General features: G+C 35.1%; 1 protein-coding gene across 1 annotated transcript in view; it reads left to right on the top strand.

The window, feature by feature from the left end:
- crhr1 (corticotropin releasing hormone receptor 1) overlaps positions 1-24,483 on the top strand; it is a 173,463-nt gene that overhangs the window by 90,753 nt on the left and 58,227 nt on the right. The window contains exons 3-5 of the mRNA XM_055194465.2: positions 2,183-2,233; positions 3,550-3,669; positions 12,119-12,204. Coding sequence (XP_055050440.1) covers positions 2,183-2,233; positions 3,550-3,669; positions 12,119-12,204 — 257 coding nt within the window. The remainder of the gene's footprint in view (positions 1-2,182; positions 2,234-3,549; positions 3,670-12,118; positions 12,205-24,483) is intronic.

A 24,483-nucleotide genomic window follows, 5' to 3' on the forward strand; every position in this document is an offset into this window, starting at 1 on the left:
CTATAGGGGGAAAATAAACGGCTCGGGTCGATAAACGTCACGTGACTCAAAAGTGAAGTGTGTATTACAACTTAGCAGGTTGCCCAATGTCCTCACTGACACTCTTCCAAGCGAGGTCCTTTTTATTTCTGTCTCTATAGAAATAAGAACTTGTGTCGTATAGTTCCGGGTGATATCAAGCGTTCCTTCAGGTTGAATGAGTGACTCCGGGCGGGGCTGCCTCCACAGCAGCAAGCAGGCTCCTGATTGGTTAACGCGGCGCGAAATTCCGCCAAAGTTCACATTTTTCAACTCTGGCGTCAGCTGCCAATTCGCCTCAAACACAAAATGCACAAAAAGCACCATTCGTGCGTACCACACACAACGCTAAATTCGCGGCTTTCGCGTGAGCTAGACACGCGAATGAGACGGAAACGCATCTTCTGCACCGCGCCAAACACCTCATCCGTGGGACCTCCAGACACGCGTCAGCGCGTCTTCACATTGACTTAACATTGAAATCACTCGTGGTTCACGCCTCTACCGCGGTTGGTGTAAACGCAGCATAAGTGTGTATTAGTACATGTTAGCAATATGCAAAAGGTACAAACTCCAAAGTAAATGATGACGTGAGTTATCATCTCCAACGTAAATCTCTTTTCTACAACAAACCCACGGATTTTAGGCTACTTAAATCTTTAAGTTTTGTACAAAATCAGTGCTTTTTTAGGAAGAGATGGAAATCTGGAGCTACAAAAATGTACAGTATGTGGAAAATAATAATGTTTTTTTAACCATAAACCATGCAAACACATTGTATTATACCAAATAGACAAAATAATGTTGTTCAATGAAATAGGTGCCCTTTAAGATTACAGGTCTATACTCTTAGGCCTGGGACCCAGTGGATTTTTAAATCCATGGGAGACCACAGACATAAAGACAGTGTCAAATTATTTTTAACAACATAATCCTCAGAACGCACAAACTGGATGATTCGACCAGACTGTGAGTTTTAGTAGAAACACAAGATATATAAAAGATGTGGGGAAATGAAAACGAAAACCATAAAATAAAAGAGCACACATTTTAATTAGATGTTGTCACTATTATTGCATGAGCATGAATAAAAATGTATTTGCAGTTTCTTCTTCATGTTTGCCATTTCATTTTAATATTGACAGTCTATAGATTGCAATGAAAATAAAATGACAAATCATCAATTGCATTTTATTTTTCAATTTGAAAGATGCATTATCACTTTCACTGCACTCTAAAAAATGTCTGGGTTATTTTTGACCCATAATGGGTAAATATTGGACAGAACATGTGGTAGGTAAAAAATCGACCCAATGCTGGGTTATTTTAACCCAACTGCTGGGTCATTATACCCCATGGTTGCATAACATCAACCCAACATTGGGTCATTTTTAACCCAGCACGTGTTCTGTCCAATAATTACCCATTATGGGTCAAAAATAACCCAGACATTTTTAGAGTATGTCAAAAATAAAGGTACAAAAGCTATCACTGGGGCAGTATCTTTTAAAAAAGGTCCTAATATGTACCATTTAGTACAAATATGTATCTTTGAACTACCAATATGTACATTTGAAGTACTAATATGCACTCTTTGGGTACAAAAGTGTACCACTGTCCCAGTGACAACTAATGTACCTTTATTTCTGAGAGTGTTGAAAAGAAAATAATTTCATTTAATTTTTAATTTTGGCACATACAAATTTTCTACAATGAAATGGTAAAGGTTTAAATTTTCATCATTTTTATCATTAATTCATTTATTTAAAATTGCCAGAAAAAACTTTCATGAAGACAAAGTTAATACTTAAAGGAAAAACAACTCCAATAAATCTCCTGAGCTTTGAAAGAGCACACTTTCAACAATAAAATTTTCTCAGGAAAGTTTTGCCCTTTTAAATGATGTGTCTTTAGTTTAGATTTACTTTACATAAAAAAATACCACTTGCTCATCCTCATAATGATTTTTCTCTCTTTGTGTAACTCAAAATGTGATTTTATACTGAATGCTATTGTGTGGAGCAATGCTTTTTTTATACAATTAAAGTGAATGGTAACCAGAAAAAAACTTGGACAAAAATTTTATGCACTAAAAAGTTAACTTTAAAATCAAAGGATTTAGGTGAAAAATTATTTACACATTCTTTTTCTGGTCTTTTTCCAGCTCGTACTTTAATCCTGTGGAATCTGACATCCACTCCCATCAACTCCACAGGTCAGTTTTCATTATTGGGTATTTGCAGTGTTCATGTGACATGACATCTCCATGTTTCAACAGTAGCCATGCCCGTGGAAATCCCAAGAAAATCTACCGTCAATGATTACAACATCAGATCCAAGATTACAATCTAATCCACATCATGATAAACTTCAGTTATCAAAAAATCTGATCAAATGCAGTTTCTCATTTAGTTGGCGGCAGCAATGTTTACTTCATTCTACAAGCTCTCAGAAGTTAATTAAGAGATGACAGTAGGAAGAGCAATAATCGAGTTTGCATGGTTTCTCCAGCTGTGTGTTAATGTAACTCAGTGTGTTATAAGTCAGCGTTATTATTTCTTACATGGAACACAGTATTTGACTTATGAGAATGGTTTACTTCATATACACCCCTCTGAAAAACACCATATGATGAGAATGATAAACAAGGGCATCAATAACAAAACCAGTAGCACCTGACTTTTCCAGGTCAGAGTTAATGTTTTAAGTAGCAGGTTGGTAATTCTAAAGCTTCTCTGTTTCTGTTATTTTCCCGTTATGGTTGTACAAACAGATTGTCCAATGCTATTTAGATTGTTTTTTAAGATGACCAATACGATCAGGTTACATGCGTATAAATGGATGGAGCCCAAAAAGCTTCTGATCCACACATATTCTTATCGAAACCTGCCACAAACGCAAAGGATTACACATACAGTATATGATAAAGTCCCTAAGGATTAAAGGCCTTTGAAAGACTTTTTAATCTTTGCAGAGCTCCACAGATCCGTTTCGATTAAAAAGAATGTACTAAAATGGGTTGTGGAAAGATTGCGAAGATACAAATGTGGCCTCCAGCTACAGTAGGACAAACAGAGAAAGAGAAAAGAAGCAGAAATGAAGATATATGGCGAGATACTGTTGATTAGGATGATTGAAATGGTTTCGAAGAGTATAGCCATCACCACTAAAAGCTTTAAGTGCTTATGTCAGCACCCCTGAATATGTTTATTGTCCTGTTTCAAATAGAAAGCATTTCTTTAGGAAATGTGAGACTAGATGGTTGAGATACCACATAGAAAATAAGCGATGTTAAATGATCTCCCGTAGAGTTAATTTGAAACACTTGGAGCTGTAAGACTCAATTTAAAACTAAAGTCGACGCACCGCAAAAACACAAGTTAATATGCAGATGCAAAATCTGCACCCACAAACCTTGGCTGAAAATCTAGTTTAGCATTTTATCATTAACGCAGTTTTACTTTTCAACACTTTTATTGACAGTGATTGCTTTTTTTCTCAATGTTTTTTCTCTATTCTTATGCCTTGCAGGTCTGTTCTGTAACACATCCATTGATGGCATTGGGACGTGTTGGCCTAGGAGCGGTGCTGGAGAAGTGGTGTCCCGTCCCTGTCCGGAGACCTTTCTTGGGGTCCGATACAATACCACTAGTAAGTACCTAGTATTTGCATCGAGCCAGGTTATGTGCGTGTGTGTGTGTGTGTGCGTGTGCGTGCGTGTGTGTGTGTTGCTAGTTTAACATACAAATGTCTTATTTTACATTTTCTCTTTACTTAATGTGCTTCTGTATAGTTTAATGGTACAGCTGTGTGTAAGGGTTACTAAAGGTCAAAGACTCGAACGCAGGGAACACACATACTGATCAAAATGTATACCTTGTAATGCACTGTGAGCAGTGTTGGGGAAAGTTACTTTTAAAAGTAATGCATTACAATATTAAGTTTCTCCCCAAAAAGTAACTAATTGCATTACTTAGTTACTTTTCGTGGAAAGTAATGCTTACGTTACTTTTAAGTTACTTTTTCTTATGACTGAGACGTTCTGCATTCAGAAATTGCATATTTCCATCGCAAAAATTACAAGCTCTGTCCTGCCATCTCTGTTTCTGACCGAAACTGTTGCCGCTTAGGCGCATACGCATAGTGCACGTAAATCTACATTAATACGTTCAGTTTAATGCAGTACATTGTTTTTTACATCAAATTTATTGAACTGAAAAGTAACTTGCATTACTTTTTTTGAAAAAGTAACTAAAATATCAATATGTACATTTATTGCGTAATGCGTTACTTTACTCATTACTTCAGAAAAGTAATATTATTACGTAATGCTTGTTACTTGTAATGCGTTACCCCCAACACTGACTGTAAGTCGCTTTGGATAAAATAACCTGCCAAATGCGGAACTGTAAATGTAATCTTAACTTTTCTCAAAATTCTTACACAAAAGTTAGAGATCGAAACTTAAACATATTCAGCATACAAAAATTGCAGAACTTGTATTAAACAAATAGAAAATTCACAGTTTATACCATTTAATATAGCCTGAAAGGGTTGACGATTTGTGACGATTAAGCACCTCCTCTCTTCATGGCTTATTTGTGAGAAGGTTTCAGTTCTGTTGTTCATGAAACAATACTCACGCTCATCCCATCTTCATTCCCACAGGCAGCCTGTTATTCTCCTCTGTTTTATAGTGGGTTTAGCTGTTCCTCTCTCTTAAATATTATGTTCTTGTCAAGTCAGTGTTGTTGGACTTCACAAATTGGCAGATTTCCGGGGATATTTCAATCTCCAACATGTGGAAGTGAAGTTTTAGGTGAATATAAACTTGGCATGGCTTGCTTTGAACAGCAAAGACCAGAACTAAGATGACAGCTGAAAGATTTATAACAGGGTTTTCAGTTAGCATTTGTGTGTGTGGGGAGGTACATGTAAAGAAGGAGAGTGTAAGTACATTTGCCAAATTGGTCTGTGTGTGATGGGATGTACATGTACTGTAGGTCAATATTTCAGAGCTACAGTATATTTTGCCAATACTAACAAGCACGCTAATTGTTTTGCCGATGTAAGTGCAACGACGTATCTCTGGAAGGTTGTGCAAATGTGATAAAGGGTTTGTGTGTGTAGAAATAAGTAAGACCTCGCTGTGGTATAATAGTTATCCCAGGAGACTAAAGAGAAAAATAATAATGTTTCAAATGCGTTACTATACAGTGGATAGAGGTGTAGTGTTTAGATAATAAAACAACACTTCCCTGTTTTACTTTAATGTTAGATTTCACTTTTCATCGTCTATATTCTCTGCTGTTCTTCTCTCTTCTCATCTTCTTTCCATAAAAAAACCACAACACTAAAACTAGAAAAAGATTTTTGTTGGTGTATCCTAATGTAGTATGGTTTATTAAATCATTTTTCATATTTTTATTTTACTTAATCATTTTTTATGTACACTGGTTAGATTAGATGTTGACACATGAATTGGCATATTTAAATTATTTTAATATTTTTATATTATCAATTTGAATTAACACTGTATGTGACCTCTGTACAGTATGTTGCCATTGCAGTACAACATAAGTAAACATAAACTTTAAATGTTAGTCCAATGGTTCTCAAACTGGGGGCTGTGGCCCACTGGGGACCCTCGAGATTTTATATTTTTTAAGTTTTGTTTAATTTAAATTTTTTGTTTTTGTAATTTTTTTTTTTTTTGGGGGGGGGGGCACAAAGGGCACAAGTGAGGCCCATCGTACACAAGGAGGGCCGCATGCCGAAAAAATTTGAGAACTACTGTTTACTCAAACTTTACATTCTGTCTGTCTCTTTTTATTTTGTTTTATTTTTTCTTTATTTTGTTTTGTTTTATTTTATTTCCTTTTTATTTTATTTTGATTTGTTTTATTTTATTTTATTTCTCTTTATTATTTTATTTTATTTTATTATTTTATTTTATTTTATTTTATTTTATTTTATTTTATTTTATTTTATTTTATTTTATTTTATTTTATTTTATTTTATTTTATTTTATTTTATTTTATTTTATTTTATTTTATTTTATTTTAGTCAAGGCTATCAGGAAGCTATTGTCCATTTTAAGGAACATGGTAGTTTATGGATAAAAAGATGCAAGTCATTTTAAAAGATAAATTATATAAGAATATGGATGAGGAGCCAGGGGACACGAAATGTGCAATAAAGCACAACACAATAGGCAGGGAACATTCTTGCTGTCACTGGATCATATATATTTGTTGCGGTTGATAAACCAATGGAAAATAAACTCTCTCATACACATAAAAGAAGGCGCCACAGTGGATGTACAACCATGAATTCTTCTTTATTTGACTTTGTTTATTAAGATTTACTGGAGCTGATAGCACAATTGATTTTAAAGCCCCACTGAAGCAGCATATTGTACAGCTTTAGGCTAAATACAAGGAAAATCAGTAACTTACCACATTCACAGTACACTGCACACGGTCTGTGCTCTTATATTAGCTTTTCTGCACTGGTTTATTATTAGACATTTTCAATGTGTACCATACACCTTAGAGCCATATTACACTTTAAAAAAAACATTACAGACCTATGATGTATTCCGTTTTTTTTTATTTTAAGAAGTATTATGTTTGTTATATACATTTATTTTCAACATTAAATTAAGCTATTTATATCCCTATTTTGACATTTTGTTTATTTAATTTTGATGTTTACCTACTGTATAGTGCCAGAAAATGACATAATCACACATATTAAGGTGTTCAGAGTATTTAAATATCTTACACGTTTAAAAATATTGGGTTTTAACCCACGGTTGGATAAATATTAAACAGAACTATGCTGGGCTATAAATGAACTATTCTGGATTGTTTTATTCCAGGGTTGGGTACCAACAACCCAGCAGAGGTTTATTTACAGTGTAACCCTGGGTTAAAACAACCAATTATTTGGAGTGTAGATTTTGGTAAGGCTGAAATATTTGCCAAGCTCGTAGAACATTTTCAATGAGTGCACCGATTTAATGTTATGACTTTCTTGTTATTATTTTTGTTATTAAAACTCCTGAAGTTGTAGATTTTTCAAATGGTTATTCTTTGTTTTTATGAAAGAATCTAGTGTTTGTGCATTACTTACAGAAATGTGAAGTGTGGTACTTTGTAATAGAATGAAATGACATTGAGACATTCAGCTGAATTAAATAGCATATATTTACTTTTGTGGGTTTTCTTCTTGCAGCATAAAACATGTTTGTTTAAAAAAATTACCCCAATGAAAAGAAAGTACATTGGCATTGAATTATTTCTCAAAATGACTGAATACTTTTTATCCCAGCAACTGGATAAAAATACACCAAAAAGCATCACTATCAATCCTCTACAGTAATATTGGATGTGGGTGAAAATAGAAAAACAAATGTAAGAACAGCTTCAGTACAGAGAGAATATATATATATATATATATATATATATATACATTCATCATAAGGAGGTCAGATGCAAAAACCGTCAAATGCCAGACTATAAAAATACGTTTTTAGGCCATATTAAAAACAGCAAGTGTTTGAGCCTGTTAACAGTTTTTCTCAGTCGCTTTGCTGCATTTCTCACATCACTATTTACATTTGCACAACAGTTAGTTCAACCTCCACAACATTTAATCATTTGTGCACATCATAGTAGCAATTTCTCATTCCTTCGAAAAAATTGCAAATGCTTTTGGACATGCATCAATTGCTTTCATACAATTCTCTGCTGTTTTATAACATTATAATTTGCTTATGTCATGTCGGTCAAAATTAACTATACTTGTGAATGCTGAATAGTCATTCCATATTAAGCTAAAGGTCCTTATTTCATTGCTTGAGTCATTACATACAAAAATGTTGAACAAATTGTCAAAATCATTTTTTTTTTTTAAATCATTTTTCCCAAAAAATGTCTCCTAAATTGATCAATTTCTGAAATTATGTGGCCAGACAGAAAGGAATGTCTGGATGTGCAAGAATGATTACAGTACTATGTATGTTGTATGTTCAGTTCCAATATGTACTACAATATTGTTTACAGTTGTGCACACCTCTATCCAAAGGGAGTTTTTGTTTGTGCAAAAGAAAAAAATACACCCTTATTTACAACAATGCTGTGAACAAATAAGATTTGCAAAGAGCATATGCAAAAATGTGAAACATACATATTCAGTGTCTTGTACTCAGTTACCTCACTAAATACAGTGATGTGTAACTTTACTGTATTTTTCAAATAGCTGTGCAAATAGTATACAGTGCTGTCTTGAGCATTTTCAGGTAGTGTCACCAAGATCCGACTTTTTTGCATTGGAAAACATTTATAAAGTAAACTGTCATAATGAAAACATGACTAAGCCATTTGACTATCTTGTACATAAACAGTTGTGTCATCTTGATGACACTGACACTAACATGATGTTACCAAATGTAATCTTGTAAAAGTAAAATTGACGTGATTGTCAAGTATTTCCATACTCACAATGTTGACTTGTGCACTGAACACACGTACTGCCAGTCATGAACACACACACACTTGGAGCTATCACTGCTACTGAGGGAAACTTCTTGCTTAAAGGCATCCCTCACAACTGGTGCCTTCACATGCAGAGCAAGTCCTCAACAACTGGTTTGAGTACTGGTGTAAATAGAGCCACAGCTGGTTTATAGTGCACCATTAAAAATTTCTAGTTACCACCTCAGGGTAAGTGTGTGAGTTAATTATACTCTTCTTGTGTTGTAGGGGATGGGGGGGTTGCGTGACATGACATAACTTCTCATCCACCATCACTACCTCACTTATCCTGCCTTCCTTCAGGCACTGTCATTCTCTCTCTGACCTTCATAGACTCTTTGAATGCCTTGGCTTTTTGCAAAAGCAGCAGTTCAGCAGTGTTTCAGAGAGCTCTTGAGACAGGTAAAGATGCTTTAGTGGGAGCCAACCTGGGGCTAAGTGACACTGGCCCTGCATGGGTCACCAGTGGAGCAGATATTCTAGATAGATAGATAGATAGATAGATAGATAGATAGATAGATAGATAGATAGATAGATAGATAGATAGATAGATAGATAGATAGATAGATAGATAGATAGATAGATAGATAGATAGATAGATAGATAGATAGATAGATAGATAGATAGATAGATAGATAGATCACCATGTAGCAACTCCTCTGTTTCCTGCTTGGTTATGTGATCTATGGAGCTGTCATTCTGCATCAGGTGCTAAATCAATATTGCCATGGGCAAAAAGTGAAGAAAACAAGGAGTTGGTGAGAGAATAAAAAGAGCATTTCCTTCCCTGTGGTAAGTATTTGGGTTAAGCTCACAAATCTCTTTAAGTTTTAAATGAGTTTGTGACACATTTACAGAGTATAAAGGCTTCTGTCTTTGTCTCTGGGTTTCTTAGCGTTTTATAAGTTAAGTTAAGTTTAGGTTATGTTTGATGGTCTAAGCAAAATTATATCAACCTTGTCTTTGAGATGCTGATATTAACTTCAGTTAGTTCCAATATGTTGATTTATGTTGGCTGTTGATGATAAACCAACAAAACGGTTATGAATCTAATCAGCCTTTGGCATCCAGTTTTAAAAATCAACTTTGCATTAATATTTTAATATGTAGTTAATATTTCCCTTCTGGTTTTTATGTTCATGGTCTTTTCTACCTTTATGGTGGCATATTTTTCTAGCCATAGACAAATCTGCAGTGTCATCCTTTCATGTTAAATGAATTCATTAATATGAAGTCAAAATTGATTCATGTGTTATGCATGAAATGGAATATTAAGAACTATCAAAAGTGCACCAATTGACAGTGGCGTTTTTTGATCACAATTTATTCCCACAAGACCTCCTTACCTTCTGATCTGGGTAGGGTTGCACCAGTTCTACTTAAACTGGGACGTAAAGTCCAAACTAGAAGCTTAGTAACTACTAGCTATTACTAGTTTATAACTAACTCTTTACTTTATTTGGTTGCACCATTTGTTAAGGCAAAAGTAGCTAGTAGGTCTACATGGAGGAAAAAATAAACAGGAAGAAATTTTAAATCTTATTTTAGTTTATGGATACACAGAAAATAAAACAGCTCTTCATATTACGAGCTCATTGATGTGATCTAATCTGGCTGACATCTTCCGACCGTTATTCATGTACAGAGGCTTCCGTAAATATTTAGTTAAAACGTACTGTATTGTTACGTTTAAACTAAGTTTAATCATGCGATGCAAAAACATTTAGTAGTGCGTAAGTGATAACTTAGTGCCCATTTATGTCCTAAATAGGCTACGTTTTAACTTATGCGAGCTGGTGCAACTGGCCCCTGGTTAGTAGTGTATCTCCTTAAATCTATGTTCTGCTTACCCACACAAATTGTTATAGTTTCAACAGTTTCTATGGAAACTAAAGTCACTAAGATATTCTTACTTTTCAGATTATGGATTGCTCCCATAGTAGCTATTAGCAAAAAGCTATTGTTTTGATTGCTCAGATATCTTTGATTATGTGTACATTGACCTTAAGATCCCTGGGGTCATTTTTATCATCATATACAAGACATTTTCTTGCTTCAGTGGATTTCAGAATAGCAGTCCAACTAATCTGGAACTGGTGAGCTAATACAATACAACACAACACAATACAGTACAATACAAACCAAAAACTAATACTGTAGTCAAATACTTTTAGATTCCTGCAAAGACTGATGTAAGTGACTTTAGATAAAACACTGATGGTATTGGTTTTAGCAAGAGTTCTGTAAATAGATCTTTGCCTCAGATTCTCATCTTGTTTATTTTATTATGGAATTCTTGAGGAAAATATTACCAGGATCTAAAAATAGCCATTAAAAACACAAGACATGTCTTGTTAAAAAAATTACCACACTTAAAAAGTTTTATGTCTGATACAGTATGATATTTGTTTAGCAATAGATTTCTTAAAGGTTTAGTTCACCGCAAAATTAAAATTTTATAATAATCATTCTAAACCACCAAGTCCTTCGATTGTCTTAAGAAAACATTTGTAGATTTAAAAAAAAAAAAACAGGAGGCTAGTGACTCCCCCAAAAACAGCAGTTGGATTTTCACAATTAAGCCCAGAACATAATAAAAAAGGTCCATGTGCCATCAGTGGTTCAATAATAATATTATAAAGTGACAAGAATACTTTTGTGCGCAAAGAAAACAAAACTAATGATTTTATTCAACAATTTGTTCTCATCCTTGATTGTTCAGTGCGTGTTCACGAGCAGACTACAACGCATGCGAAATTTGTGCATTTATACTGGCTGTTAAAGTATTGTTTACAATGTTTGTTATGGCTTAAATAAAAAAGGGGAAAAAAACGTTGGCAACTATATATGCAGATCACGGCGCATGCGTGAAAACATGTTCTGTTTCACGTTTTAATGTCATTGAAGAAATATTCATGCTTAGTCCACAATGCAAGGTTCTTATATGTTTGAAGCCCGCGGTATACTTTTTTTCCGAGTCCAGCTCGTACGCTCACACGTCAGCACAGCTTTTAAGGTATACTCATCACGGCTACGCGCGGATGGCCGCGTTCGACATGTATGCAATACAAATGATTTTTTATTCAAATTATTACTCTACCAGGCGGTCAGGGCAGCAGTGTTTTGGCGAAATTTACAGTACATTAAAACATTAGGATAGGTGAAGAAAAGTAGGCGATCCACCAATGCAAACACAGTTTAGAACAAACATCAAGAAAACAAAATCAAACATTATGTTTACGAACATGCTCCACAGCTTTCTGTTCTTGGAAGAAGTAAAAATGAAAGAAGACAAACGATAGTGTTTGTGCAAATGCTGTCTATTTCCTTTGTATAATTGTTTGAATAAATTATGAATACATTTTTTTTTATTTAACAACCCACGTTACAAAAAATTGATAATTTTTTACAAAAACACAGCTTTCCACAACCTAACATTTATGAAAATTCCCCTTGTACTGACAACCATGGTTTAAGTTTTCAGTTAAACATATGTTCATTAGTTGACAGATACATCTGCAATTCTAATTGGTGCGTGCGTGTTTGTGTTTTTTTTCTAGATAATGTGTACAGAGAATGTCTTGCCAATGGGACCTGGGCAAAGAAAGGAAACTATTCACAATGTCAAGAAATACTCAACGAGGAGGTATGTGGTCAATAGATGTTGTTACAGATATTTATATGTAGCTCATGATTGTTTAGATCACAATTGTGCACTAACATTTTTTAGCTGTTCTATTGATAGTTTGTGATAGTGTGAGGCACCCCCCATGACCCAGTTCTCAGAGCCAGCCTGCAAGAATTGCATTGTACAGATTGCACCAATTTTGTGGCCACATTTGCGTTACCTGCTTTGCATAATTCCTTCAGTTAACCAGGCAGTAGAATAACACAGATGGCGTGCGCAAATAAGCATCACTATCAGTGGGTACAATCCATCCTTGGTAAATTTTCTCCTGAATGTTACATTAAGATGACCTTTGATGAACTGAACGGAATCAAATTAAATCTAAGAGTTGTTGTTGAATGAAGGACACTTGGGTAATGTTTTCAGTAAGGGTTTTACTCATGTTGTAAAATCCTGATGAAAGACCTTGTGCATTCATGCTAAGCATCATAACTTGGAATCTTAAGCAAGGCTGTCATGCAGTGCTGATGGTTATAAAGTGTGGCTTATCTTTGTGCTGTTTAAAGTGTGCCAGCTGAATACTGGATGCTAATTATTTAATAGTAACCTATAAATAGTGACCTTCTGTATAACAGTGATTTATAACGTGCTGTTTTGTTATAGCATCTTTATATGCTATTGCAAAATAGGAATTTATGAAAAAAATATAAAAAAAAATACAATCAAATGAAAAAAAATCTTATATGTGGCAATAATTTTCAGCTAAAACATTAATAACATTAGATAAGCACTTTAGTTAACTTGAACTAACAATGAACAACAATACAGCATTTATGTTGTTCATTTCAGCATTCACTTTTAATAAACAACATTTAATACAGATTTAAAATCAACAGTTGTAATTGCACAATGAAGTAGCTTGAAAAAATACTGTACTAACATTAACCAAGATATATATACATATACATATACATATACATATACATATACATATACATATACATATACATATACATTATATATATATATATATATATATATATATATATATATATATATATATATATATATATATATATATATATATATATATATATATATATATATATAAATAATAGGTAAAACATTAACTAATGTGCTTATTGCAAAGGCTTACCAAAACATTATAGATGACAATTTATTGAAATCCCTACACGTTTGAAATGTTGTGTGATGGTACGACTTTGACATTTTTATGTCCAAACCATCATAGAGTATTTGAAGATCTTTGCAAGCAAACCTCTGAGCTGTGTAAATTAGTAAAGTATTTTTACCATACCTGTCAACATTGGGATTTAAAAATATGGGAAATTTCCCGAACCCTACTATGCAATGGATGGGTACACCGCAAAAAAAAATGATACTTTCTTACTTAGAATTTTAGAACTTACTTATTTTTGTCTTGTTTTAAGTATAAATATCTAACAATTCTTAAATGAAGATATATTTTCTTGATGAGGAATGATAAGAAAATAAGTTTAATTTTTAGACAGAAAAAATATACAATTTAAGTGAATTTGTGCTTAAAACAAGCAAAAAGGCCAATGGGTATTAAAAAAATCTTTAAATAAGTTTACTTTTTTCTTAAACACTCAATTCAAGAAGAAATTATGTAAAGTTTTCACACCCCATTGGCAGATTATTTTGCTTGTTTTAATCACAAATTCACTTAGATTGTATATTTTTTGTCTATAAACTAGACTTATTTTTAAGGGCATTTTACTCATTAAGAAAATGCATCTTGATTTAAGAATTTTTAGATATTTGTACTGAAAACAATACAAAAATACAAAAAATACAAGTGACTTGTTATACACATAGTTCACAGACGTTGCATTCTGTAACACCTTCTGAGTTACAGTACATGCAAAAAAGTTATATAAAAAAATGCACACCCCACCACATGCCCGCACATCCAAAGTGTGAGTTTGTGTACGTCGGTTGTAGCTTTGCACTTGGCTTGTAATCCTCCACACATCCCCAGGAAGCTTTTTTTCTTGTCGTTTGAGTGATATGTTATAGACGGTTTCAGCAGTAACAACATAAACAAGCGGCTGTCGCGGTCCGCACGTAACTTCCGGTAAACTCCGCTAAGAATAAATAACAACAAAGTGTTTTAAACGTAGTTTATTTATATAACAAGCAAAAAACAACAACACATAGATTACCTAGGAAACCAAAACATTTGTTATTTTCGACGAGGCATTTGTTCAAGAGATCAGTTTAGCAACTAGTCAGACCATTAAAAAAACTAAACCGGAAGTAAGGTCCAGACGTGTATCACGTGCGTCCGATGAAACCGTCTATAATGCTGCTTGCTTTGCTAGAGGCGAATCTAGCAAACATCAAATACGCCAATGTGGGATTTATTATAGAAAGAATAAAAATACAGAAGAAATATGGAAAATTATTTAAACGGGACGATTTAAACTGGGAAAAACGGGAGGGTTGACAGGTATGATTTTTACTTATTTTCACTTTACTACAATTTATAAATATAATTTGCTCCTTTTTTTACCTTAAATACTTAAATACATTAAAAGCTGTACTTTCTTATTTGTTCTCAAAAAAACATTTTTACTGTAGTTACTTTTACTGGTAACACTTTATTTTACGATGTCCTTGTTACACATGTTACATGTAATTATTATAGTAATAACAGTTAATTATACATAATTACATGCAACTTACCCTAAACCAAATTTTTACAGTGTAGGTCTTTAAAAATGTACTTGATTTAAAATAAAGATACTTCACTGTTTTTGTCACGTGTGGGGGAGACAGAACCCAAGTGAAGACAGCTCTCAAACAAAAAGACTTTTATTATATAACAAAAAACACCCTCGAGGGGGCAAACAAAGACAATAATCAAATAATATAACGCAACGTACACTTAGCAGGCATGACAAGATGAGACAGGAACACACAACATCATCGGACGATGAACAATGATCCAGCACAAGACAGTAGACACAAGTACATTAAATAGTGGAAAACTAAACTAAGGAACGAGGACACAGGTAAAGGGCGTTAACTAATAATGAATAACTAGATAGAAAAGTTTGTTGACAAACTTTATGTTGGCTTGACAAAGCCTGGCCTGAACGTTAAAAACGGTTTGACAGAAGTTTAGTTTAGTATGCTATCTGGCTGTTAGTATGTTTAAGTATGAAGCTAGCCTGATTTAACATAAAGTTAGCATGATTAGCCTGAAGCTAGCATGAAGCCAACATGATTAGCATGAAGCTAACATGATTAGCATGAAGCTAACATGATTAGCATGAAGCTAGCATCAAGTTAACATGATTAGCATGAAGCTAGCATGATGCTAACATGAAATAGCATGAAGCTAGCATGATGCTAACATGAATTAGCATGAAGCTAGCATGAAGCTAACATGATTAGCATGAAGCTAGCATCAAGTTAGCATGATTAGCATGAAGCTAGCATGATGCTAACATGAATTAGCATGAAGTTAGCATGAAGCTAGCATGATGCTAACATGAATTAGCATGAAGCTAGCATGAAGCTAGCATGATGATAACATGAATTAGCATGAAGCTAGCATGATGTTAACATGAATTAACATGAAGCTAGCATGATGCTAACATGAATAACATAAAGCTAGCATGATGCTAACATGAATTAGCATGAAGCTAGCATGATGCTAACATGAATTAGCATGAAGTTAGCATGAAGTTAGCATGATGCTAACATGAATTAGCATGAAGCTAGTATGATGCTAACATGAATTATCATGAAGCTAGCATGATGCTAACATAAATTAGCATGAAGCCAGCATGAAGCTAACATGAATTAGCATGAAGCCAGCATGACGCCAACATGAATTAGCATGACGCTAGCATGATGCTAACATGAATTAGCATGAAGCTAGCATGATGCTAACATGAATTAGCATGAAGTTAGCATGAAGCTAGCATGATGCTAATATGAATTAGCATGAAGCTAGCATGATGCTAACATGAATTAGCATGAAACTAGCATGATGCTAACATGAATTAGCATGAAGCTAGCATGATGCTAACATGAATTAGCATGAAGCTAGCATGAAGCTAACATGAATTAGCATGAAGCTAGCATGAAGCTAACATGAATTAGCATGAAGCTAGCATGATGCTAACATGAATTAGCATGAAGCTAGCATGATGCTAACATGAATTAGCATGAAGCTAGCATGATGCTAACATTAATTAGCATGAAGCTAGCATGATGCTAACATGAATTAGCATTAAGCTAGCATGATGTTAACATGAATTAGCTTGAAGCTAGCATGATGTTAACATGAATTAGCATGAAGCTAGCATGATGCTAACATGAATAAGCATGAAGTTAGCAAGATTTATTATGAAATTAGCATAAAGCTAGCATGAAACTAGCATGAAGCTAGTATGACTTAGCTTGAAGCTAGCATAAAGCTAACATGACCAAAAGACCCAACCCCCATGTCTCTATGATGTTCAGATCCAGAGATATAAGGCTTTGTTTATTATGTTGCTAGGGTGCTCATATTTGGTTGCTAGGGGCGTGGCTTAATAGCTCAATAAGAATCCTTAGAGGCTGATTAGATGCCTGAGTAAAATGAGCCCACCCCCATGTCTCTGTGACACTGTGCTGCAAAGATATCCATCTGGGCATTTTATAATGGAAGTCTATGGGAGATGTTGCTAGGGTGCCCAAAAATGGTTGCTAGGGGCGTGGCTTAATTGCTATGGGATGATCCAGAGAGACTGTTTGGATGCCTGAGTAAAATGAGCCCACCCCCATGTCTCTATGACACTGTAAAGCGAAGATATTCCATCTGGAACGTTTTTATTCCCTTATATGGGCGTGTTTCCTGCCCCGTTATAAGTCAATGGGGAATTTTGGGGGCCTCCTACACCCCAGGGGTGAAACTTACACCCCAATGTGATGTATGTTCTTACAGAGCCTGCCAGCCTCTGCAAATGTGGTAACCCACAAGTTTGTACAAATTTCTCGCTTGCAGCTATGACCCGTCAAAGTTTGTCGCAATGTTAAGTCAATGGAAAATTTGGGGTGTTTGAGCGCCCCGTTTAGGAATTCGGTAGGTCCCATCAGTTAGAAAAGTCATAGCACCTATCTACGGACCAGTCTTAAAAGTTTTGTTAAGTTTTGTGGGTGTAGCTTGAAAGCTCTAGGAGGAGTTACAATTGGTAAAAAGTATGAACAGAAGAAGAATAATAATAATAATAATAAGCTTAGATCGAAGAACAGTATGTTGGCTTTGTCAAGCCAACATAATTAACAAGGAAACAAGGGGGCAGGGTCAAGACTTAAGACAGGAGAGCACGAGGTACACAAACATAAAACAGGCCATGTGACTCTCCACACAAAACAAGACAACGATAATAAGGGCTGCCATGATCCTGTCACATGAAACAAGGGAAAATACATACAGGGCCGACAGGATCATGACATTTTATTTCATTGCTCTGTTTGAAACACACACACACGGCTATGTGGCAGATACACTGATGCTCCATGTCTGCAAGATTAATTGGCCATCCTTTGTTGTAATGGTAGTAACATGGGAGGGATTAATAATGCATGTACTTTTATCTGAACTCAAAGGAAGCAATTTAAGCAGGCGTGCTATAAGCCACTGTTCACACGGACTGGAGAAATAAGAAATCTCTCATCCAATCAGTGGGGACGGAGGGGTCGGCTAGAAAGCCCAATGTTCAGATTTATATTTAGACAGCAGGGAGATTTTCCTCCAAAGCCAGTGGCTTTCTGAAGCATGTGATTACCAACAGAATTTATTTCTTAGCTGGCGATGAGCTTTTTTCTCAATGCTGAGCAAACTGTTGAAATTTATGTTCCGGTTGTGTTTTGTGTTCAAAATCTTCTGCTATTACATTTGCATTCAGGTCTTGGACTTGAAGTTACTGTACATTCTCCAAGCATGTTGGCTACTGTAATGTTAATGCAGGAAATGGTAAATATAACACAATAATATGAAAATGATGTGAATTTATTTTTGGCAGTAGTAGAGATCTTTTATTACATTACAATAGAAAGGCTAGATTTAAAGGGGCAATAAGTAGGATTTACCCCCATCTAGTGGTGAAATTGTATTTTGCATTCAAACGAACAGTGCTTTCTAGCGCCTACCCTTTCCAAATGCCTGTTGCAACTATGGTAGCCGTTATGTAATCGCTGATCTCCTTGTCCGTTGCAGCTGGTTCACGTGTTCTGAACGAAAACGCATTGTGGAAACGCATTGGTAGGCTAGTGCTTTTTGTCCCTCTCTGCTATTATAGTTTATCAATACGGCGGAACGACGTGGAAGCCTCTTTGGACTTACCCGTTCAATGTTAGTAAAGAGAAGAAATGCTAAGCTTACAAAGAAAAGTCAGATCACTGGCAGAGGTCATTTGACAGCAACGAGGACATATTTATGAATAAAGACATTGATTTTGATTAATAAAACACTTAAAATCCTACTTATTGCCCCGTTAAAGGTCCAGTGTGGGTTGTTTTCGTGGCATCTATGAGCTATGATAGCTGCCACATGACAAACATCTTGTCATCTGACAACGTAGGGATGAAACACGCTCTACAGTTTATCTACTGTAGAAACATGACGGGGCTTCAATGGCAGGTTTATGTAGATAAAAACGTCTTATTTTAAGGTAATAAAAAATAATACAATTCATTTTGTAAGGTCTTTATACACTACTGATAAGATAGTTATGTTTATTATATTGCATTTCTGTCAAGAGATCCTTCTTAAAGTTACACTTTGCAACTTTAAATAAAATAAAAACTTTTATTTCTGTTGGTAGAAAAATAATAATTGTTTTATTTAGTTGATAAGAGCTGTTATTGTAAAAGAGGCATAACAATGTAAATGCCACTGATGTGTCAGCAAGTTTTATTCTTGGTTGTAGGTCTATATTTTAAACTATTTTTCTACACATGCAGTACAAGTTTAGTGTGACAGGAAAAGGCTACAATTGTCAAAGCTTTATCTAGAGCAGGTTTTAAAGCATAATAGTGTTGCGACAGTCATAGTATATCAGCAAAGGCCTGGCTGGCATTTCGACTCACCACTGTGTGCTTAATGAATTAAAGGAGGTTCCTGCTGTTGGATTTTTTAAATGTGGCTGTCAGAAAATGTGAACAACTGTTCGTACTACTGTTCTCATTTAAGTTATCTTTTACTATATGAAGGTAAATAAGTCAAATATAAAGGATGCTTTTCATACTATTACACCGAAAGTGACAAAACCTTACCCATGAGTGGGGCTAAGGAAGAGGGTTTGTTGTAACAAAAAATCAACACTATTCTAGTGGCGGCCGGTGACTTCTTTTTTCGAGGGCGCTCAATGAGAAGGTAATCACAACATGTATGTAGCCCATCATGTGAGTGGTTCGTAATTTCAAAATATGTGTTCTGCGCGTTGAGTGATCATGTGTCCATCACGTGTCTTGTCAAAATAAGTGCCTGCTGCAGACGCGTCTAAAGGGTTTATGATAAAAGAGACGCTCGTGTTTGCCAGATACTCGCATAATCTCATGCGTAATCAAAGTTTACTGTTTAGGGAGTGTCTTGCGTGTATTTTGTGAACGTGAGCGTCTCTTTTATCATAAACTGTTTTGATGCGCGTGCAGCAGGCACTTATTTTGACAAAACACTTGATTGACAACTTTTGTACCTTCTTGTAGCTTTTTTCTGAGAGTGTGTAGCAAATCACAGCATGATGTATTCAATCATGTGTCTTAATCCAAACTAAAAGAACACTGAACTAAACATTGTTGTGTGATAACAAATGCTTGGGTTAAACAAGAAGTGATGATGGCTCATTAACACTTCAGCTCTGATCATTTCAAACAGCGTTCAGCAGGAAGAAAACCAGGAAAGTGTTAACTACCAGATAATACAATTATAAAATTAAAAGCAACTGCAGTTATCCTCTATGGATTTATGCAATACACACAAATCCGTCTGCTGGCCAACTGGCACAAAGTGAGGCTGAGACATGTGACAGGTAGCCCCCCCACTTACCTACAAACACACAATGCCAGTTAGAAGTTTTTTAGATGCCCGCTGTCTGTGCCATCTGTTTCCAGCGGGATTGTTGATTTAATAATTAATACATTTGCTCATAGGAGAACATGTGGTGGCACCGTGGTGCTCACAACTTAGGCAAATGTGGAAATGGAGTCAGCAGGGATGGCCACACTCGCGTGGGTTTTGCCCAGGGGGACATGAACGGCCAAGCGAGTTGAGTAAACTTACAATCACTGTGCTTCAGGCTAAAGAGAAAATACTAGAGACAGTGTACTGTGGCAGCCGTCATGGGATTTAAACAGCCTGGACTGGCTTTAGTCATTCATAATGATATTTGGGATATCTATATACAGAATGTACAGTGCTGTCTGCTACAGAGTTTGTTGTGAAAATATATATCAATATTTTTTTACACTTTTCCCTATGGCTTTTTAGAAAATGAACTATTCTGTGACCGCTTGTGCTTTTTAAAGCATCAGTTTTTATTAACAACAATCATGCTTTTGATATTCTGAGGAAATGCAGATAAAAAAGAACTTATTACTCTTAATCAAGCGTGACATTCAATTTAACTCTGAGAAAGTTATTAAAATATTTTAAATAAGTTTATGTTTAAATGTTTACTATTAAAACATAATTTTAGTTGTGCAAATCAACATGCACTGCCATTTAAACTTTTGAAATGCTTAACTGAAATTATTCTCATTATCTTATAGTCAAAAATACATAAAATGACCAACCTGATTTCACTTTTTTTTTTTACATATTTTACGAGTTGGCTAATTCGTATCAATTCATATGAAGTTAATCGTGTGTCATCGTACGATTTTCATGAAAAAACAACAAGGAAACCGAACCCCTAACCCTGCACCGAACCCCAAGGCCAATCGAACCAAAACTTACAAATCTGACTGTTTGAATTAATGCGAATTAGCCAACTCGTAAAATATGTAAGAATTCTCGTGAGATAGCATTGAAAATGACGCATTATGTGTTAAATACACTGCAAAAATATATATTTTCAAGAAAAAAAAATCTTAGTATTTATGTCTTGTTTTCAGTAAAAATATCTGAAAATTTCTTAAATTAAGATGCTTTTTTCTTGATGAGCAAAACGACCCAAGAAAATAAGTCTAGTTTTTAGACCAACAATATCACATTTAAGTGATTTTGTGCATAAAACAAGCAAAAAAATCTGACAATGGGGTAAGCAAATTGTTCTTAAAAAATTTAGTGTTTAAGAAAAATCTCATTGGCAGATATTTATTATTATTATTATTATTTTTTGCTTGTTTTATGCACAAAATCACAAAAAAATTGATATTTTTGGTCTAAAAACTAGACTTATTTTCTTGGGTCGTTTTGCTCATCAAGAAAAAGCATCCTAATTTAAGAATTTTTTGATATTTTTACTGAAAAAAATACTAAGAATTTTTTTTTTGCAAATTATTTTTAAATGAACATTTTGTGAAGTCAAGCACACTGCCCCTGCGTCCCGGCAGGACACCCCCCCATAGTCCCGAACAGGTTAACTAACAGCAATGTTACATCCATGAGTGGTAAACGTCCCAGTCACGTGATTTTTTTACATGCGCCCTTGTGCAGGCGTCCTGTACAGTGTCGGCGCCACGAGCGGGCCCTAGGGGGCATGGCCCGGCCACTTGAGTCACTGTGCCCCCTTACTTCTCAAAATAACAATGAACTTAATAATTAAAAAAATGTGCTGCAAATACATTTGGTTATACAATGAATACTGAATAAAATTCGGAGTATAATTAATAAAAAATAATAATTAAAATACTAACCCACAATGTTTAAGAATGTGGGGCTTGTAGTGCAGACCGTGCTGAACTCTGGGTAATGTAGTCGAGGAGCGCTGTGTTCGCATTTGCGTTGTTAATATACACAGAAGGAAATACGAGCTGTTTTCATGTTTATCTCAAGTTTATTAGCAAGTTTTGCCCTGCCACCCGGGTGTTCAGATGATGTAAACCTGATAAGAAAGCGATGGAAATAAAAAAATGTGCTTCGGAACCACATTGTCTGCTCATCACTGCGTGTAAACAAACCCGAGAGTGAACTGTTACAACTACCGTCACGATAGCCGAGGCGGATGATAAAAAGGTAACAAATGCTAACATAGTCAGCCAGTTACATACACGCAGCCACTACATTTGAACAACACAAATTCTTAAAGGTATCCCCAGTGTTTTGTCTGCACTGAAAGTTACTGTCACGTTCGGGGGCTCAATCGCCAACTCATTTTCTGTCTAAATAATGTATACTTGTAAGTCTTGGCATTTGAGCAAGACGAAGAAATTTTGCGACAAATAAAAGGACCTTCTTAAAAAGTTTTAAAAAGTCCTCTCGTCGCCTGCAGCTCTTCTGAAGGTAAACGCATAGTTCATTCTGGTGTTAGATATGTCAGTAACATTGTTTTCTTTTGCTGTTATTTGGTTATGTACTGGTCTTTATTATTTGCGTGAGTTATCCAGTCTTGCACTTTAACGTCATTATAAGTTATGGTTTTACTATAGTGAGGGATTTATTTGCGACAACAACTTGGCTGGCTGTATCAATCCTGCTAATTTCACGGCTAGTTGCTATATGAGTAAATATATAGACATAACATTTTGATTTGATGTCTTTTATTAGCTTATTTTTAAGAAATGCAAACCTTCTGGCAAAACGTTTCCAGACGCGTTAAAACAAGTTAAAAGTCAAAAGAGGAACATTCGGTTTAATAATTGTAAATACAATGTCATATACGTTATTAATTATGCATATTTATTCTGTATTAATTTGTAGGTATTAAACTGTCCCTGTTAACGTGACTCGCTCGCACTCGCAGTACCCGGGTGAGGCTGTGTTTCAGGCGGTTGTTTAAGGAATAAAATACCCTTGAATGTTGCGACTGGCCAGTGGCCAATCAGTACCATGCATTTTACAGTGCCATGTAGTAATAATAATAATAAAATAATAAGATGAACCAGGTGCCCCACCAGTAAAATAGGAGGCCCCCTCATTCTGTATTCTCTGGCGCCGACACTGGTCCTGTATCATCCAAAACACACACACACACACACACACACTGACCATGTCGCCCATGCCGAAAGCGCCACTGGTTTTATTCCATAATTTTGAAGAGTTTACTATTACTCTAAAATGTGAAAAAAAAAATAATAAGTGTTCCCAAATGTTTGAACAGTACTTCAAAAAGTTAATTTGAGTCATCCCTTAATTCTCTCCTTCCCCAGCCATGGACTGCCCCATTGGACTGTAAAAACACAGATTTTAACTTATGGTACATTTTTGATAAAAATATCTACATTTCTTATTTGTCTGCTTATGTTAAAAGTCACCAGAAGTTTAAAATTTATGAATGCCCTTCTTATCTGTTTTTCAAGTATGACACTACTAAAGTTAACCCATCCTTTATGCAGTCATATGTAATATAACCAATACACTAAATGTTTTGATGAAATTTAAATAACAACCTTTTGGAAGTCTCACTAAACAGCTATTGCTATTCCTAAGAGGGATTGTATCAAGCAGTAAAAAGCAACTTTGTTATTTACTTGTGAAGTTTAGAGTCCTCCAAAAGGGAAATTAGAAAGACAGAAAGAAAGAGAGAAAAAAAACACACAGAACCAATAACATTTCAGACACCATTAAAGGGGTCTCTCCACAAGCAGTGCAAGTTAATAAAGCCCAGTGCACAATTAAATGATTATCTTCAGATGTTTAATGAGGCACATGACACTCTCTTATCTCACAGTTTTTTTAATAACAAGGGTGGAGCATTTGTAAAGAGATAACAGATTGCCGCTATCGCTTCAGCAATTGTCAGTCTTTACATATTAAAATCAAAATTTCCCTTTCCGCTAATGAGAAACAGGTCTAATACTGTGTTTCAAATGAGTGCTTTCTTATAGCAGCAAGGGAAACCACAAGATCTGATGCCATTTAACATCAATGAGCAATTGCCCTTAAACCACCTGGTTATGTGACAAAAATGTGTAAGCTTGGTGTATTGGTGCACGAACCAATCTGTTTCCTGTGGGTTTTCTAAGAACCTTTAATGTCAGGCAGTCTAAATATGGAAAAAGATTTTTATTGCTTATGTTATACTGATATTGCTTCTGTAAAAGACATATAGTCGGCTAGTCATTATCATGAAGTAAATGCAGGCAGGTCTTGTG

The sequence above is a fragment of the Misgurnus anguillicaudatus genome, chromosome 19, assembly GCF_027580225.2.
Source record: "Misgurnus anguillicaudatus chromosome 19, ASM2758022v2, whole genome shotgun sequence".
In the NCBI taxonomy this organism is placed as follows: Eukaryota; Metazoa; Chordata; class Actinopteri; order Cypriniformes; family Cobitidae; genus Misgurnus; species Misgurnus anguillicaudatus.